The sequence below is a fragment of the Castor canadensis genome, chromosome 6, assembly GCF_047511655.1.
Source record: "Castor canadensis chromosome 6, mCasCan1.hap1v2, whole genome shotgun sequence".
Classification (NCBI taxonomy): Eukaryota; Metazoa; Chordata; class Mammalia; order Rodentia; family Castoridae; genus Castor; species Castor canadensis.
The window spans coordinates 40,204,775-40,218,373 of record NC_133391.1 but is presented as its reverse complement, the minus strand read 5'-3'; the positions used below and the strand labels follow the sequence as shown (position 1 = coordinate 40,218,373).

Here is a 13,599-nt window from a genome sequence, read left to right as displayed (position 1 = left end):
GAGGCTTTGGAAAGACTTTCTATAACTGTTAGTTTTGGCAGTCCAGGTAGCTAATAAAAGGTGTGACTGGGGACCATTTTCACTTTAGGTGTTATGAGATAAGAAAAGATGCCTTCAGGTTTGGGGTAGGTGGGCCTCCTTTTGCTGGACCAGCCCAAGGTGGAAGGAAGGAGGAGAGATAGAATTAGGTGACAGCTAGTCACTTCATTTCACAGAATGGCCTGGGGAGGTTGAGACCCCAACTGACTTACACACCTGGAGACTTGTGAGTTACATATGCCTAGTAGGGAGGACGCCCATCCGGATACCGTCAGTACAGCTCTCCTCCTCTGATGGCTTTTGAGCAAGGGTGCCATCCCAGGCAGCTCTCCACCTTTTTAACTGTACAGCATGATCAATTGCTCTGTCCCTCCTGCAGGTGACTTAAGTACCAGCCCTATACTTCCAGGCTTGGTGGAGGGGGAGAAGAAAGGGAGAGATGGCAGTAGCTCCCAAAATCAGCAGCAGGGGCCCAGCCGCATCGCCTGCTTTGCTGGCAGGCTGGATACTGGGTCAGAGAGCGCTGTCCCGGCTGGCAAGTCTGTGTCCTCCATGGAGCGGTTTAGGAATATTGGATTTGCTGGGTCAGTAAATTTCCGCTGGTGCATGGCAATAAACCTCAGGCTTCATCACACTCCTTGTGCCTGGCACTCTGCCTTATCTCATCCTCCTGAAGCCACCTGCCCTCCTCGATAAGTACTAATAACAAATGCTTTCTTTTTCCTGTTTCCTAGGAGTGAATGGCTCAGTGTGGGCACGTGTGGGCTGCAGGTCATCCTTTCTGTCCATCACAATGCCTCACACACCAGACCCTTCTGGGGATCGGACGGGGATGGTGATTGGCCTGGAGATGACAGATGGGGCTGGTGTGGTCCTGAGAGGCCACAGTGGAGTGCCTTTATCCAGGGCTCAGTCTGTCCCCTCCCAGCTCCCAGGCTGTGAGCCTGTTCGAAGAAGAGATTATTTCCTGGGGAACTAGCAGTTCTTGTTCTCTACAGAAAGGTGCTCCTTTTCACACTGGGCTATTTATTTATTTATTTTGCAATGCTGGGGTTTGAACTCAGGGCCTCATGCTTGCTAGGCAGGTGCTCTACCAAGCCATGGCCCTGCCATAATTGCTTTATTTTTCAGGTAAGTTCTCATTTTTGCCTGGGACTGTCTTCAAAGTTTGATCCTCCTACTTGCACACTCCCATGTAGCTGAGATCACAGGTACACACCACTGTACCCTGCTTACTGGTTGGAATGGGGTCTGGATAACTTTTTTGCCTGGGCTTGTCTCAAACTTCAGTTCTCCTGATCTTTACCTCTGGAGTAGCTGGATTACAGGCATGAGCTACTGGCCTGGAGCTCATTTTCTAAAGAGCTGCTTTCACCTTACTCCACACTCCCACAAAGATCCTCACTGTGTTATTCATGCATCCAGCAGAGAGATCCCAGGTATGGGGTGCCTAGGCACAGGGCTGGGTGCCAGGAAGACAAAGATGATAAGCAGTCCTTGCTCTCAAACAGCTCACAGGCAGGTTTGGGGAGGTCAGGGAACAGGTGGCATTAGGATGAGTTGAACTTGGGGTGTAACTAGTGTTCCATGGCGATCCCACAGAGGAGGCCATGGCCATGGCCATTGGACTGTGGTGTCAGGGAAAGGGAGTTTCAGGCAAGGGAATAGCCAGTGCAAAGGCCATGAGGTGGGGGAAGAGTTTGGTGTGGTTTCATTGTGGTGGGGTGGAGCTGATGACAGGAGAGGACAGGTGTATGGGCTCTTGGCTGGCATTGGGGCCATCTGTGCTCCAGCCCGACCTTTCTTATAGGCTGCTTTCTGTGTAGCTTCCTGGGTAGTCTTCTCAGACATGCTGGGCCTTCTGCAGCACTGTGCCTTGCTCAGCCCTCCCCTCACAGGGTGCTCTTCCTCCGACATCCTGCCCACCTCTGAGACCTAAGCCAGGCCCATGTCAGCCTGGCCTGAGGATCCTTAGAGAGCCAGCTTTAAATGATAAAACCCTCATGTCTTATAGTTGAGGAGATGGAGGTCACACAGGTAATTAGCATCCCGAGGCTTTACTCCTTAGGTGCTCAGAGGTGACCACACAGCCCATAACTTGGGCCTGCCCTGCGCATACCTCCTTTGAGCTCCTGTGCCTTTGTTCATTGAATACTTCTGGGCTGTCCTCTGGGTCAGACATGGTGCCAGGTGCTGAGTATTAATTGTGAGAATGGCAGGCCAGTCCTTGCTGCTGTGGGACTAATGGTCTAGTAGGAGAATCAGACAGTAAATTGTCACTCAGAGAAACACATACTTTCAAACTGAGATGAGTGCTATGGAGAAAAAGGTAAATTGTGCTTTGAGGACATTTAACGGTAAGGAGGGAGCTTTTGTTTTGACAGTAGGCGATGCAGAAACCTAGAAAAGACCTTTGTGAAGGGTTCCTGAGCTCAGGGAGGAGTAGATCAAAGCCAGGCAGTTGGCTGGGAAGAGTCCAGGCAGTGGGAACAGCATGACAGGCTCAGAGGATGGGTGAAGCTCAGAGAGTTCCCTGGAGCCTGATGAGGAGGCAAAGTGGCAGTGTCCATTGGCTGGGCCTTCAAGATAGTTTTAACAGTTTTGATTGTTCTAGAAAACTAGGCAAACGCACATGTGTGCATGCACACACACACACACACACACACACACAATTGGAGTCTTAGTAGAGAAGGAAACCACTGTGGGGGAGAGTAGGAGTGAGAATGAGATATGGGCTGCAGTGTGGCATGAAAGTGCTCTGCTGAGGGCTCTGCTGGCCTGAGTGAGTGACGGTGGAGGGGGCAGGCAGTGTCTGTGGGATGTTGAGAGGTGGGGGAGGTACAGTAGCTAGGACTTGTGTTTGCTTGGAGCAGTCTCTGGAGCATGTAAAATGAAGCTGCCTGTGACAGCCATGGGGGAGGACAGGCAGGAGCTGGGCCTGTGTGCTTGGAGTTCAGAAGACAGGTGAGGGCCAGGTAAATACTAGCAATGGGAGAGGAGGAGCTGAGGCCTGCAACCTGTATAGGAGCCATCAGGGTATTAAGTGTTGATTATGGGTTGCCTTGTTTCTTTTGTCAGTCACATTGTAACTAGACATGAATTGGGGCCCTATTTACTGTATTAATTACTGTTGTAGATAACAATCATGGTGCCTCAATGCACTGGACACTGGTCATGGCCTAGACTTGTGCTGAATGCATTACATTCATACCTGTGAGTCTCTATGTGTTTTATGTGCTGCTTGGGAGGTGTGCATTATTGTCTCCATTGTTTAGTTGGAGAAACTGAGATACACAGTAGTTACCCAGCAGGTGGGTGACTCAATCCTGATCCATGTTCCAAAGCCCAGAGGGTTTCATTGCAGTCTTTAACCAGAACTTCTCTGTGAGATTGAGCTGGATGGTGGGTGTGGACCTGGTCAGTGGGTGAATCTGAGCCTGATGACACACTAGCATGTGGTGTGAGATGGTTTCAGGGGCTGAGGTTGTTTTTGTTATAGTCTGTGCCCTCCTCCACTTGGCTCCTCATGGTCTCCCTGGCTGGGTCAGGAGAGTCATGGCTGGTCCATAGCTGTGGCCTTGCTTCTTCAGAGCCAAGCTCACTGTCCAAAGGCGCCCTGCTCTGGCCAGTATGCTCACCTGTCACAGGTGGGGTGCCAACACATAGGTGGCTGCATAAGCCATGCTTTCTCAGCAGCCAGACCTCTGACAAGGGCTGACTCTAGCAAGGTGCAGCTTTGCTCTTGGGCTTTGAGATGTGACTCAGTTGGACACAGGTGCCTCTGCCTGCCCTGTCCTTAGAGCTCTGCCCACAGGCCTGGCCCACCTAGCAGGGGCTGAGGCCGTGGAACAGCCTTGTCCCCTGTCTTGCCCCTGTCTCAGACTTCCCATTTTTTCATTGCCTGTTTTTCTAGGCTCTTCCTCCAGAATGACTCTCTGTTTGCTTATTTGTCCAGCTGTCTGTCTGTCTACGGTGGGATATATGTGCTGGGGATATGGCTGTAAGCAAATCAGTTGATTTCATAACATTTACATTCCATTACCTGCTAGGCATTTAAATTTGCTGGACTCCCTTATCAGAGTCTGATGGCCTGGGACGGCCTCCTTTCCAGGAACAACTCCACAGATCTCTGGCTTGGGTCCCATCCTTTGGGGAACAAACTTGGGGCTGTCAGGCTGTCCTTCAGAAGAATGTAGGCTTGGATGGGGTGGTCTTCCTTTTTCCTAAATTCCTGCCATGTGGTGGTCACTGTGACAGGCACTGGTGTGTGTGTGGGTGGATGAAATGACCAAGCCCAGTGAGAAGAGCAAAGGCAGGGGGGTGGTGTCACTGCAGTATACAGGAAGTGCTGAGAAGGAGGGATCAGCCACATTCTCACTCTGTCCAGAAGAGAAAGTGCCCTGGTCCCCTTAACAGTGTGCCCCTCATTGTGTGCCCTGGTTTTGTGGATGAGGTTGTCTTAGTTGAAGCTTAGAGGTCTAAGATGTCATACTGCTGCATGCATTGTCACTACAGGAATAGGAGCACAGGTCAGAAGGGGGAACTGAGCTGGCTCCTGGGTTCCAATTGCCAGGGGTGAGGGAGAGAAGCCCTGCCTCACACTGAAGCCTGGGAAATTCCAGGAGAGGCATGGAGCGCTTGACATTTACTCCGAAGCCCACATCTTCCTCTTGTCAGTCACAGGCATGCGGCATGTTGATTTCACACATTTGCTTTTCTTTTTCCCCTTTGAGAATTCTGTACTTGCTTCACTTTTTTTTCTTTTGTTGCTTAAAAAAGTGTTGGTGGCAGTGTGGGGAGCAAAGCAGGTCTGCCTTGTCGCATGCTCACAGAGCCCCTCAGTGGTTTTTGTTCAGGGACCTGTCCACAGTGAACCACTTGTCACCAACAGATGGTTTGCTCATGGGGCAGACTAAAGCTGCCCTTTTCCTAAGACTGGACAAACTCCTTGTCTTCCACATTCCATTCTCCTGCATCCCCAGCTCTTCAACTCTCTCATAGGCCACTCAGATATCACCGTGGTGACTCACTTTTGCTGATTACTACCCCAGAGGCACTGCCCAGCCACGTCTCTCCCTTTTTGCCCCTTATTCAGGTCCTTGTACACAAGGGCCTTGCATCAGGGCATGGTATTTCAGGTTCTCATTGTGCTTTAAGATTCTGTTAGATTGAAAGATTCCCAAGGGCAGGAAGTATGTTTAGAATTCAAGAGAATACAGTACATAGGCTTGGAAATCACACCATTTCCTTTTCTGTGAAATAAAAGAATAACCACACTTACCTTGTGGAACTGTCATGAGAATTAAATGAGTTACTGTGAGGAAAGCTGGGTCCCTGGGGAATACAAGGACTTATCAATTGCTGTTGCTGTTATTATTCTGATAGTGACTAAACTGGGTGTCCAAGTGGGACTTCACTGACGCTCTGTTTAAAAACTGACAAGTGTGACCAGGAGGGAGCAGAGCTGTGACCTTGAACAGCCTCTTCTTCTCTTACCTGCCTGTTGTCTCCCTTGCTCCTGGCCCCTGGCCCTCAAGCTTCTGTTAGTGGCACACATTCATTTTTGCTCAGACATGAAGGTGGAGCAGTCCGGGGACGTGGAGAGACTGTTCTGACTGGACCAGGTGTGATCTGGGGAGAAGAGAGATGGAAACAATGAGAAAGTAGAGGAGGCAAGCCTGAGAGGGCCCTTGGTAACACCAAGTTCCCTTCAGACATAACAGCACCTCCATGTGTTCAGTGCTCATCCTCCTCAGACTGTCTCACCCCTGGCAGATCCCTTCACACTCACAACACCTGCAGGGCTCCTGATTGCCATACTGACAGGAGGAAATGCCAGGCAGAAAGGCAGACTACCTTGCCCTTGATCCCACAGCTAGGAAGCACTGCCAGCGAAGAGCAACACTCCAGACTCCCAGCCCAGCTGGTAAGCGATGTCCCCCTACATCAGAAGTGATATGAGAGTGAAGTGGGAGCAGGCGAGGAGGCTGAGGACAAAAGGTGTTAGCCATTCGGGTCAGGAATCCTGCTGATCACGTAGGAGCCAGCTAGACATCTATCTGCCCCTTTATTTGTGGAGAGCATCCCCAGGATCGCAGTGTCCTAGCGAAAGAGAGGTTGCTGGTGGCGGCAGTTCACACTAGGTTTTGTTGCTGGGCTCCCTGCCTGAGTCGGGAAGGGACCCGGAAGAGTCAAACTACCGCAGGTTCCTTTTAAGAAGCCCAGCTGCACGCAGAATGTCAGAGCTCTCACCTCTGGGATGGGGACCTTCGGGAACCTTCCAGGGTGCAGACCTGCCAGCCCAGGGTCACGTCACCCCAGCAGACTGATGAGGGGTTAGAAGTCCCTCTGGTTGGAATTCATGTCCCCTCTTCCCCCCAGCCATGACCAGTTATGGCAGCTCTGTTCTGTCCATCTACTCTGCCTTGGTGATTAATACATCCCTGTCTTCCCAACTAGCCTGTGGTGCCTGGAGGCACGGAGCAAAACGTCTTACATCTATGTTCTCAAGGGCTAGCTCCCCTGGTGCTTAGCACACACATAGGGTGCGGATGCATCTGGGCGGACAGTTCACACCCAGCCCCAGGTAGGGCATGGATTCTTCCACCCAGCCATCGATGTGGAGCGCCTCCTAGAGGTCAAGCCCCGACTTAAGCGCTGGAGTTACAGAGCCCAGTAAAACTTAGCTTCTGCTCTTGGGTAGTCTCAGCACTCTCTGGTTAAGGTACAGGGATGATGGACCTCCAAAACTTATGGTCTTTATCGTTAGAAAACTGTGGGTTTCAGGTTGGCAATGCAGACTTCTGTCCAAGACTGAAGGAAATTTCCCTCATCTCAGTGCTATACCAGAGAATAAAGGGCATCTCTGGATGTTCCGAAGCCCCGGGCCAGCGCCTTCCGCCTGTTCCTTTGACCTGCCTCGAATGCACTCTTCATATCTTGTGACCTATAGCTCCCACATCATTTCGCTATTGGCATAGGCAGGACCCCACTTGAGCCACCTGCACCTTCCAGTCCTGCTCCAGGCCGGCAGCGCGGCGGCGTCCCACACGCGAACGCAGGGGCAGGGGTTCGCGCAGCTGCAGGAGCCTCGCGGAGCCATGCGTGCATGCGTGCAGAGAGGGCGGGGAGGGCGGCGCGCCCGCGGAGGCCCCCAGGCGGTTTCCCACACCTCGCTCTCCCACTGCGGTCCCTTCTCCCTATAGCCAGCCCCACAAGTGCAAAAGCATGATGTGTGTGTGTGTCTCATGTGTGAAGGTACAGCTGGGAGACCATGTGCCTCCAGCCCGGGGGTGGCGGCCAGCTTGCCAGTGGCTCCGCTTCTTTCCTTTCCAATCCTCTCCTGACCTATCCTCTGGCTTCCTTGGGTCGTTCGTACCTCCAGCCATCCCTCTCCTCTCTCTGCCCTTTCTTGTGTAAAAGAGGCCAGCGCTTTCCTATGAAGGTTCTGCTTCACCCCAGCCACAGAGCCCTTGACATTTAGCAGGGTTCGGTGCACTTGTATAGGCACACAGCAGAACGCTAATCCTATTAAAGATATTGTGTCATTGGGGAGGGGGGAGGTACCCCCAACTGCTGAGAAGGCTGCACGCCCATTGGTCAAATACAAAGCAGGGGGCGGGGCCGAGGGCGGGTTGGGGGTGGCGGTGAAGGGGGCTCTAGGCGATTTCGGAGTCTGGAGCCGGGGCTGGGATTTCGCAGGGAAAGCCCAGCGGTTGCGGCTGCGGCGGATCCCTAGGCACTGCCTGTCGTGAGCCCGGCAGTCCAGGGTTGGCAGCAGCTTCGCAAAGTCGCTAAGCAAGAGGAGGTGGAGCGGCCGCAAAGTGGTCGGGCTCCGCGCTGGGTCTGGGCTGGGCAGGGAGAGGTGTCTACGGAGCCTGGATCCCGGGCGCCCTTCGACCTCGCGTGGGGCAGCCGGTGCAGCCGCGAATCCAGCTGCCTCCCGGGAAAGAGAAATCAAATTGCAGCTTCCCAAAAGACGCCAAGTTACGCAGGCGAACCGGCTCCCAGAGAGCGTTCTCGAGCGCACATAGAGCTGCGCAGTGCCGCAGAGCCCTCTCGGGCCAGCCGGCCGGGAGGGAGCCGGGCACCGTCCTATAGGCAGCCGTCTCCGAGCGCGGTGTTCGTCCCGGAGAGCGCCCCAGTGCAGAGAGGGGCGTGCAAGGCTCCACCGGGCCGCCCGCCGCGCCCGACTTGGGCGCCCCCTCTGTCCCACTCTGGGAGCGATGCCCCCCGCCCCTCGCGCCCCCCGGGAACGTCGCGAGCATGGAGAAGTCGAGTAGCGAGGATTCTTCGATTCACAGGAGTCCATCTTTGGACAGCAAGGACTCAGACTTTGCAAAGCCATCCACCTCCAGCCGCCCTTTTGGCCGCGGTTTTACCGCCGGCGCCTTCTACGGCACGGCAGGCTCCCGGGGGCAGAGCCACGCCGAGGCTGGCGTTAAGACCGACAAGTACAATGCACCCAAAGGCAGCAAGTACGTGGTGTTTTACCTGGACCTGTCCTTTGTGTTCCTCCTAGAGTTTAAGAAGTGCAGCATGGCCAGGGGCTGCCTCTGCTGTTTGAAGTACATGCTGTTCCTCTTCAATTTGATATTCTGGGTAAGTCCTTTGCCCTGTCCTCCTGCTCGCTTTCCCTTCTGTAAATGCTGTCTCCCTCCGTGCTGCATCGCTCCCCTCTCTGAACAACATGGTAAGTACTTTTTTTTTTTTTTTTAATGAAAGCGTACTTCTCCTTCATGCATCTTTCTCTTCCTTTCTCCCTCTCCTCCGTGGCTGAATGGAGGTTAAACTTGCTCTGCTTCTAGGAGGCTGACAAAGTTTACTCTCACCTCCTTCCCCCATAAGAAAATCTACCGCGAAGCAGCAGTGAGTGTGGGGTCAGAATTTTTTTTAACACTGTGCTGATGTTAGGCATGGTTTTCCAAGTTTGTTCTTGGAAATGAACAAGAACTCAAATCTGCAGCATTTTATGAATTAGGGTTGGGGAGTGTAGAGGTCACAGCTTCCCACTCCTTGCAGTGTATCCCAGGAAAAGGAGCAGGAGGAAGCGGACAGGTCCCAAGTTGTTGGGGGAAGGGAGGGCTGGGGGGGCATGCTGCCATGGGTGACTGGTTGCTGCTTTTGAGGGATTGCAGTGGACTGGGCAGAGAACCCCAGGGACTAGAAGGGACAAAGGGAGACAGTCGTTGTGCCCCTGTCCTAAGTGAGTGATGATTTTCTAGAGAAAGTATCTGTGGATGGGGCAGCTTGGAATTGTCCTCTGTCCACTGTGGGATTCTGGAGGTTGTGTATGCACAAGAAATACTAGTTAGGGAAATTGGATGAAAACTTGTTAAGTTTGTCTCTCACTGCTCCTTTCACCATTAACTGCTACCTCGGCTTTTCTTTACCAAAGCTTAGACTGGTCAGCACAGATGTTTGGCTCGGCCCCAGGGCCTGTCCTGCCCACTGGAGGCTGCCAGCTGCCCCATGCATGGCCAAGGGAGGAGCTCTGGGCCAGGAGAAAGTCAATGCCAGAGGGGTTGGATAGAAGCAGTGTGTTCTGGCATTCAGCTTTTGTGTGGAGTGACCCACTTTAACTTAAAAATTTTGGGGATGTGTATGTGGAGGGGGTGACCTTTCCCAAAGAAGGAAAAGCTCCTGGCTTCAAAGAAAGAAGCCTGGATCTCTGTTCTGCATGAGCTTCTCATGTGACCTTGGGCAACTCACTGTATGGCTTAGGGACTGGGCTTCCTCTCCAGGCCACGGGGGCTGTTGTGATGGTCTTCCTCCCCGTCCTTGTCGTTAACTCCGTGACATCCTGGAATGAGGGAGCCACCTGAATGTACCTCTTTCTTTTCTGAAGAGACTCTTCTGAGACAACTTGAGTTGGGTTTCCTGGATTTCTCGGAGGGCTGGGACCTCCAGCAACTGTGATTAGGATGTTACCTGTCATATGTTTAGGGTTTTTTTGGCAGCTAGGACAGATACTCGAATTCCTTTTCTGGTGGAAAGGGCCACTGGAATGTCAAGAATGACTTTGTTGCTGCCTGTGGTCCAGTGCATTCTCGTTCTACGTCTGTGCCAGCCAAATCCTCCGGGTGTGAGGTTCCTTGGTGCTTTTGGTCCATGTGAATGCTGTCCTTTTGGTTGTTCACTGCTTCCTTCTCTGTCGTTTTCCAGTCTTAATGTACCTTTCTGTTTTGACCCACCTGGCATCTGTTAGCACTTATTATTAAGATCCTGTGGGGATGCTCTGAGCCTTTGGCCAGTAACTCAGCTGAGTGGGAACTCAGCTGTGCTGGCTCCTCCCCACCCCAACTCTGCCACCTGCTGGCCACACATGGCATAACTGCTTGTGGTACCTTCAGGATGATTCCAGTTTGGCTTCCTTGCAGGGTAGCACAGTGGCCTATGCCCTGCACATAGTAGGAACTTATGATATGTTTGCAAGTGAATGAATGGAGGGCTGGAGAGAGGAATCTGCAAAGTGATATTTTGTGACAGAGATTCCCAGGTCCCACTTATTAGGGATGAGAAGTTAGATATCAAACTTGCCTATAATAAAGGCTCTCCTAGCACCTTAGCTGTGCGGTGACAAGGGACTTGTTCTATCTTCTCTTAAAAGCTTGGCAGCAGTTAATGAGCTACTTGTTGAAGTGGCCTTCCTTTGTGGTCTGTAGTGAGAGAACTTGCTGTCTTGTCCTAATTAGAATGTACCTACTACACTCTTACCAGGCAACGATTTGTTCTCTCTTGCTCCCTGACTTTTCTGATTACCTAATATTTTCAGAGTTCCCATGATAAGATAGGAGTTGGGAAAAACCCAGCCTCAAAACTCCAGTTCTTTTAAGCTAGCAGTAAATGAGGTGATGAAATAAACATAGGTCTTAGGAAGGATGGGAAGTAGCAGAAGAGAAATGGACACTTGTATGTGTAAGAGTGTGTCAGTATTTGTTGGGAAGTGGAGGAGTGGGTGTAGCAGGACTTTAGCCAGGATTTGGGGATGGTGGGTCAGTCAGATGAGGATTCCTCTAGACAGGTGCTCCTTGGCCTGATGTGGGGGAGGGAGCAGAATGAGAGGAGAAAGCATCAAAGGTTGGTGGGTGTGGATGCAGCAAGGTCCCTGGAGGCCTCTGATGCTGCTCTGTGCACACTGGGTGAGGGACACAGGACAGGGTGAGGGAGGTGGTGGGAATAAGGGAGGGTGTAGCCCAGCTCATGGAGACAAGATCAGGAGCAATTGTTAAGAGTTATGTAGCCATCACTTGTTTTAGTCTCATGGCTCAGATCCCAAAAGGAGGCTTTTCTGAGGCATTAGAGTTGAACTTGAGACCGCTAATCAATAAGCAGAGCTCTTCCATAGATCTGGAGCCCACCTGGGACTCCTCCAAATCCAGGGCTGCTGCCACACCCCCGTCTGCTGGGAGTGCATGAGGAGGATTCCCGGAGTAGAGGAGAGGTGCAGCAGACTTACACTGCAGCCCCTTAAGGCTGACATGCCAGCGCCTGCTTCCTTGCACTGGGTGGAGCTTCAAGGGTGTCGGTATTGGTGAGGGACTGGGTGACGTCACTGGGGGCAGGACGGAAGGTGGAGCTGCGCAGCCTGTACTCCTTCTCCTCGTTACTAAGAAAAGGGCAGGTGCCCCACAGGCTGCTGGGTGCCTGCCTGCTGATGGGGGTCCAGGTCTGCTCCTGGCACGCTGACTTCAGCCAGACAATGCTAGCCCCGCTGGCAGCCTGGTGCACTGTGGGAGCTTGGGGGTCCCCAGAAGGGCTGCATTTCTGCAGGCTTCACGTGGATGGTGAGAGTAGAGGAGGGGGCATCAGTGGTCATTCCTTAGCCAGTCCCTCTCCTTTTCGTATCCTGCACCCTCCATCCTGATTCTCAGGACCAAGCACAATGCTGGCTTCTTGGTGGACAGGAATAGGAAGCCTGAATTGGGACAGAAGTTTCACTAGACTGAGGGGCCTGTCTATCACCATTTAACACACTCCAGTGATTTTTCCCCGCAGTGAAACTGTTTGGGACACTTCCCTCAGCTTGCCTCATCTCTGGGTCCTCCCAGGGCTGCCTGGTAGAGCATTCCAGGTAGAGATTAAGTAAATCTCAGTGTCTCTATGAGGGTAAAGGAGGCTCAGAGCCTACTTTGAGAGAAGTGCATGAAGATCAAAAAGAAAAAAACAAAAAAGAGAGAAGTGCATGTGTTGGGGTGTGCCAAAGGAGGACCTTGAGTGCTAGGCCCGGTGGCCTTTTCTCAGGACAGCAAATCATGATCCTAGCCTAGCCCTTCCTAACCCAAATCAAGTTGCTGTCTGATAGGGAGAGACAAGGTGGGTTGCTGGCATAATTACCATGCAGGATAATGGTCATTTTTCATGCTTGCCAGCAGAGCTGTTCCGTCACTTTAAATCACAGTTGGCAGAGCGTTGACATTCTGGCCCATTGGAAAGTCTATTCCTTGTGGATAACTCTTAATAAAAGCCAATTAGCAGAGGAGATGGTGTTCAGTGTGCCTGGAGGAGCAGGGGAAAGGTTGGCATGGGGCTGCCATGGGCAGAGTGCTGGGTGGGAGCCCTCATTACCTGCCTGAAGTGGGGTCAGGCCCTCTCAGACTGCTGGCTGCCTTTGGGTGCTGGCAGTGTGGCCAGGGCTCTCTGGCTATGGTGGTGAATATGTCCTGTGTTGACTTGGACACCTTGCTGTGGCTCTGTAGGTTTTTGACTGGGATGTGCCACAGTCAGTGTTGAACAGCCTGGGGTGTTCCAGGGAGCCTGTAGGGTGCCTTCTGATGATGAGTGGGCTTAAGGGGACCTAGCAGGGAGCTCAGGTTGGGCATGGCCTCTCCTGGCCTCATGTAGACTCCACACGGAGGAGATCATGTGAACCAGGCAGCGAGAGTCATTTAGGGGCTTCCCAGCATGCTCAGGGTGAGGGATGCAGGCTGACTTCCCGGGGTGGGGATGGGGGCTGGTGCAAGCAGATTTCAGAGGGGTTCAGGCCTGGCTGTGCTTAGGGGGCAAGGGGACAGGCTGAAGAGCCTGGCAGATACCCCAAGAGACCCCTGGAATGTGGCCATGAGAGAATGCCAGCTCTGTGTTCACTTCCTTTCTAAAGCATTAAAAATTAAACTTCCTTGTCTTAATATCTATTTTTAAACCATGTCAGAGCCAGCATTGGTGTCAATCAAGAGGGAGTGGGGAGGAGGAGGGGAGAGAAGACAAAGTCTCTGCTGAAATAGGGTGGGCAACTCTGTCTACCTGAGGCCCTGCATCATGGCCTGACTCAAGAGCACAGGAAACACTGGCGGCCTCTTTCCTGAGTCAGAAGGCCTTGCCCTCTTCTGCTTCTACCCCATATGCTTGGCCGCCCTTGGCTGAACTTGGCGGCAAGCTCTGTGGCTAGGTCTTCTGTGACTTACTAGGGTGTAGGGGCCTCAATTGAGTTCATTCACTCACGCCACAACTATTTGCTGAATGCCCGCTGTGTGCACAGGAGCCTCCAGTTGGTGAGGACAGGGGCCGACTGAGCTCACACAGGGAAGATCAGTTTTCTCAGGCCAGGAAGTTGTGGAATGG

At 52.5% G+C, this 13,599-nt stretch overlaps 1 protein-coding gene across 3 annotated transcripts in view; it reads left to right on the top strand.

Annotated features, from left to right (window-relative positions):
• Positions 1-13,599, top strand: part of Tspan9 (tetraspanin 9) — a 184,200-nt gene that overhangs the window by 95,861 nt on the left and 74,740 nt on the right. For 2 of the 3 annotated variants that reach the window (XM_074076266.1, XM_074076267.1), the window contains one exon: positions 8,561-8,640. In XM_074076266.1, the coding sequence (XP_073932367.1) occupies positions 8,578-8,640 (63 nt within the window). In that variant the 5' untranslated portion in view covers positions 8,561-8,577. Of the gene's footprint in view, positions 1-7,714; positions 8,641-13,599 lie in introns of those variants that run through there. The other variant, XM_020184176.2, reaches the window with a different exon arrangement.